Genomic DNA, 5,828 nt, shown 5'->3' with positions numbered 1-5,828 from the left:
TAAACAATTGGCATTCCATGCTAAAAAAATGACATTCCAGAACGACCAAGAAATCCAAGCGGAAAAGCACAAGAAAAGCAGAACCGTTGTTCCAACCACAAACCCTGAAACTCCAGCAAACATTTGCACCAGCACCTGCATACCAGGCAAAGCGCGCAGGTACACAAACCCTGTCAACCGAACAAACACTTCGAACAACACACGAATAAACGGCGAAGCGCGCAGGTTCTGGGGCTGTTCCGTGCCATCTTCGGCGGGGGGCTTCGCCCAACAACCGGCCCCGAGCAAAAAGACAAAGGGAAAATGGGCAACAATGACCCCAAACAAACCTGTGAAATGGCGCGAACCCAAAGTTTTATGCAATGATATGATGGCCAACACATGGAGCTCCACGGTGGACAGGTGTCGTACCGGCTCCATGTGGTTTGACGCATGGTTTTGTGACGTGGCAGGGAGGGCGCACATGTAATGGCGACCCTCCCCTAAATCTCCCCCAAATATATATATATATATAACCGTATAAATTAATGCTTATCAAAATTTATTTATATAATTACATTGATTTATTTAATTTATTGGAAAAATCCCAAAGTAAAATATTTTAAATTGATTTACGTAGAAAACAGAAGAAACTAAACTAAGGTAAGAACTAGTCAAATTGATTTGCAGTGGGTGCAAGGAATCTCGTGGACTTGGGCGGCGGTGTTGAGAAGTCCTTTTGAAATTTTTGGCGGCGGTGTTGAGAAGTCATTTTGAAATCGGTGTTGAGAAATCATTTTGAAATTTTTACCAGCCGACCATGTGCTCTATATCTTTGTCTACGAAAGTTACTTTCGGTGACGAGGCAGGGGGCAGATGGCAGAGCAGCAGGCAGCCTGCGACTTAGGCCTTCACGGGCTAAGAAACTGTAACGTCACCAGACTTTTCCTGTACGCTTCCTTCTTGTTTTTGTTTTTCATAAATAGGGCTCCAATGGTCTGCAACAATTATATCAATCATCCTGGAGTTTCGTTTTACAATAATCACAGGTAAGATCTTGGTAATCGGTAGTGTCTGCTTGAAATAAGCTATGTAGCTTATATTACAACTATATATGTATTTGCAGATGCCATTAGTCTTACAATTAATTTTAACTGTGAATCTATAGGTTTTGAATCTCAGAATAGTTGCAAAAGGAAGCGATGACGAAGTACGTGGCCGTTAGCTACATTGTGGGTTTCTTTGTATTTGTTTCTGCGTGCATAATTTCTGCCAATGGATTAGTTGTCCATGAACACGATCTGTCAAAGCCTGTGCATGGACTGTCGTGGACATTTTATAAGGACAGTTGCCCCGACTTGGAGGACATAGTGAAATCAGTACTTGAGCCGGCTTTGGACGAAGATATCACTCAGGCCGCTGGCTTGCTGAGACTTCATTTCCATGACTGTTTTGTGCAGGTATTGTGGAAAGTATGGGTGTTTGATAAAAGCAGACTGTTTGTCGGGAATTTTTATTTTTATTGTAGATTTGGGGTACTTTTTATTTAGACAGCAGATTGTAGAAATATTTTAAAATTTAATTGATAACATTTGTAGAATTCTAAGATATTTCCGTAATATTAGTTGAATTCTATTATATTTCCAAAATCTGCAGTTTGGATAAAATGGGTAGAGAAATGTTTGTTATCAACTAGATGTTTCTTTTGAGCGAGATGTTTGTAACTGTGTTGCAAGGTTTTCATTTATGTTTACAAGATTGGCCACGTTTCCATTTATGTTTAGAAAAATCTGTTGTATGCTGATATCTATGTAAAAAAAAGGTTATTATTATTTATTTTGAAAAGAAATACTTGTTAGAATTTGCACGCCTCTTTAATACAAATACAGAGTTTTATGATAGTTTCTTTAATACAAAAAATATGAAAACAAGTTCCATTACTAACTCCAGGTTCTGAAATTGAAATTTTAGTATTTATAATAGATTTACAATTATTCTCACCCAGATTTTACACCCATAAAAATATTCTAACATTCGTGATGTTATATCTGGAAGGGTTGAGATGGGTCCGTGTTGCTGACAGGAACTAAAAGAAACCCCAGTGAGCAACAGGCTCAGCCAAACTTATCACTGAGAACCCGGGCCTTGCAGCTAATCGACGAAATTAAAACCGCTGTAGAAGCTAGCTGCACTGGGGTTGTAACTTGTGCAGACATTCTGGCTTTGGCTGCTCGTGACTCCGTCGCCCAGGTTGGTAGTACCCTAATTTCCCGTAATTATAATTTTGGGTTTGTTGCTTTGAATGGAAATTTGCAGGAGGATTAATAGAAATCATCATTTTGAAGGCAGGAGGCCCAAAATTTCCAGTACCACTTGGATGCAGAGATAGCCTAAAGTTCGCCAGTCAATCCGTAGTTCTCGCCAATATACCAACTCCAACTTTAAATTTGACACAGCTGATGAACATTTTTGGCTCCAAAGGATTCAATTTGGCCTATTGAAATAATAATTTCAACTGCACGTTTATTTGATTTGCGATGCGATGAGATCGCAGATCGCATATCGCATGTGTGCTTGGTTCCTCCACTTTGTTCACTTGATTTCCCCGATCACAATGGTGCGATGCGATCCGATCGCATATCGCAGATCGCACCATATGCCTGTGCTCCATTTATTGTGTTCTGCCAAATGGGATTCTGCGATGCGATTTAAATGAAGTCAATGGTTGAAGTACAGGCCAGCATTAAATGAATTTTACATGAAGTAAAAGTTTTACTTACCGTCAGTAAATGTCAGTAAAACAATAAATGCTATTTACTGTGGGTTGGTAAGTTTTGATGAAGTTTTTAATTTTGTTTCAGCGAGAGTATGGCCTCAAGTAATAGTTGGTAAAAGCATTTAATTTTTATTATTTCTTTTACGGAAGCATGGGAAGTGAAAACGTGAAGTAACTTCTTATTGTTGATATATGTATGTAATGTTTTTTTTGTTATTGTATTGATGAATATGAAGAGGGGAGACGCAGCAGCGCCCATGTAATAGAATTGTAATACACAGCAGTGTAAATTGTGTTGTAATGCACAACAGTGCGAAGAAGTGAAAATATAGAACGCAGCAGCGTGTGAATGAAAAAGAAAGGCAGCAGCAGCAAAATAGAATATACAGCAGACACAGCAGTCTGAGTCTTTTGTTTTTTTTTTTTTGTAAATCCCTCTGTGAGAGAGGAAGAACCATAGTTTGTAACAACAATTTTTATTAATGAATAGAAATTTGTGGTGTGTGTGAAAACTCTGTCTGCTGCAAATAATTTTTTTAAGTTTCCGCTGTGTTAAAGATCCTGTGTTTGAAACAGAGCATTGTCTCTGTGTTCTGTGATTTTGTTTTTGGGATTTTGACAGAAAAATCCCCAACAGTGGTATCAGAGCTAGTTCAGGCTCTTTGAAGGGTTCAAAGAAGCTGAAGGAAGGATTCTTATTGCAGCAACTTCTCCAGTAGTGTGAAGACTCAGGCAAAAGAATCCAAGTGAAGTATTTGAAGCATAGTTAAGAGTGCAAGAATGGCTGGCACCAGCACCAGCAATAGCATGGGTATGCAGCTCCCATTATTTGATGGTAAAAACTATGACTATTGGGCAATAACAATGAAAGCCTTGTTTGCTTCCCAAGACTTATGGGAAATAGTTGAAGATGGTTTTGAACAACCAGCAGATGAAAATGAGTTTAATGCATTAACTCAGGGAGAGAAAGATCTGTTAAAGAGCCACAAGAAGAAGGACTCAAAAGCCCTCTTCTTCTTGTATCAGGCAGTGCATGGAAGCGTGTTTCCAAGGTTAGCAGCAGCTAAGACATCCAAAGATGCATGGCAAACTCTCAAGACAACCTATCAAGGCATGGAGAAAGTGAAAAAAGCAAAACTACAGTTGCTGAGGAAAGATTTTGAGAACCTGTGCATGAAGGAGTCAGACAATATTGACTGATTCTTCACTCAAGTAATTGGCCTGGTCACACAAATAAGATCTCATGGAGAGATACTTGAAGAAAGGAGGATTGTGGAAAAACTATTGAGGTGCCTACCCTCAAGGTTCCATGTGATTGTCACCACCATAGAAGAGACAAAGGATCTCTCAAACTTTTCAGTTGATGAGCTTCATGCATCACTGATCACACATGAGCAGAGGTTGAGTAGAAATGAAAACTCATCTCTAGAGCAAGCCTTCAAGACCCAGATGTCCTTTGGAAGAGGAAGAGGTCAAGGCAGAGGAAACAAGAGAGGAAGAGGCAGAAGCCAGAACAGAGGCGGAAGGAACAGTCCAGCGAATGCTCAAGGAAGAAGCAGCAATCCAAATCAGAACCAAGGTCAAGGCAGCAGCCAACAAGGAGGACAACATCATGCTCAAGGACAAAGGTATGAAAAACCCAATGTCCAATGTTATTATTGTAAAAAATATGGGCATTATGCCAGTGAATGTAGAAAGAAGCAGCATGATGTGAGTAATAGCTCTAGTGCAAATATTACTAGAGAAAATGTCAGCCAAGATAATGTATTGTTAGCTTGTAACATGGCTGAAACAAATAGTGAAGATATATGGTTTCTAGACTCCGGTTGCAGCAACCATATGACAGGAAACATAGCTTTGTTTTCTGCTTTAGATCAAAGTGTGAAGTCACAAGTCACACTTGGGACTGATATCAAAATTTCTGTTATGGGTAAAGGAGAAGTTAAAATATTTACAAAGCAAGCAGAAAGGAAAACCATAACAGATTTCTATTATGTTCCTGGAATGAGATGTAACCTCTTGAGTATTGGACAACTTGTTCAAAAGGGTTACAATGTTTTCTTTGAGAATGATGTATGCACCATCATGGATATTCCACCCAGCAAGCGATGCATTGCTGAAGTGAAGATGACGAGGGACAGAATGTTCCCTCTCAGAATAAGGGTAGATTTGAAAAACAAAGATGCAATGGCAGCAGTTACCCAAGAGGCTCTCCAAAGCATGCCAAAGGATGAAAATTGGTTGTGGCACTTGAGATTTGGACATCTCAACTTTGGAGGTCTTAACTTGTTGAGCAGAAAAGGAATGGTAAGAGGATTACCATTGATAGAGAAACCGGACAGCCTTTGTGAAGGCTGCATATTGGGAAAACAACACAGAGAAAGTTTTCCAAGCGGGAAAAGCATAAGGGCAAAAGCACCCTTAGAAATTGTCCACTCAGATTTATGTGGACCAATGCAAACCCCATCTTTAGCAGGCAGCCAATATTTTCTAACATTTATTGATGATTTTACAAGAAAAACTTGGGTTTATTTCTTGAAGAATAAAAGTGAAGTGTTTGAAAAATTCCGAAATTTCAAAGCACTTGTGGAAAATCAAAGTGGGCTGCGTATCAAAGTTTTGAGAACAGACAGAGGAGGTGAGTATATCTCCAAAGAATTTTTATGTTTTTGTAGAGAAAATGGAATACACAAGCAGTTTACAGCAAGGTACACCCCACAGCAAAATGGAGTTGCTGAAAGGAAGAACAGGACCATTATGGATATGGCGAGGAGCATGTTGAAGGCAAAGCATTTGCCAAATGATTATTGGGCTGAAGCCGTAAACTGTGCTGTATATATCTTGAATAGGTGTCCTACAAAAGCTGTAATGAACAAAGTGCCGGAAGAAGCATGGAGTGGGAGAAAGCAAGGAGTCACCCACATGAAAGTTTTTGGATGTGTGGCCTATGCACACATTCCAGATCAGCTAAGGAGGAAGTTGGACAACAAAGGGGAGAAATGTATCTTCATTGGATACAGTGAGGAATCCAAGGCTTACAGGTTGTATATCCCATCTACCAAGAAATTCTTTG

At 39.5% G+C, this 5,828-nt stretch overlaps 1 protein-coding gene across 1 annotated transcript; it reads left to right on the top strand.

The window, feature by feature from the left end:
* Positions 1-876: 876 nt before the first annotated feature.
* LOC149248550 (cationic peroxidase SPC4-like) lies at positions 877-2,471 on the top strand. The gene is made up of 4 exons (XM_089456076.1): positions 877-1,028; positions 1,148-1,439; positions 2,035-2,229; positions 2,325-2,471. The coding sequence occupies exons 2-3, from the start codon at positions 1,182-1,184 to the stop codon at positions 2,038-2,040; spliced, it is 264 nt and encodes an 87-aa protein (XP_089312202.1). The 5' UTR covers positions 877-1,028; positions 1,148-1,181; the 3' UTR covers positions 2,041-2,229; positions 2,325-2,471.
* Positions 2,472-5,828: the final 3,357 nt, after the last annotated feature.

The sequence above is a fragment of the Pinus tabuliformis genome, chromosome 7 (assembly GCF_031772625.1).
Source record: "Pinus tabuliformis cultivar Carrire ecotype Pingquan chromosome 7, CPIR1, whole genome shotgun sequence".
Lineage (NCBI taxonomy): Eukaryota > Viridiplantae > Streptophyta > Pinopsida > Pinales > Pinaceae > Pinus > Pinus tabuliformis.
Note: the sequence above shows the minus strand (reverse complement) of the source record. Positions and strands in the feature narration are given on the sequence as shown.

What these genes read in the sequence shown, in the direction of transcription:
- LOC149248550 (XM_089456076.1), top strand. Translation starts at nt 1,182, where the DNA reads ATGACGAAGTACGTGGCCGTTAGCTACATTGTGGGTTTCTTTGTATTT.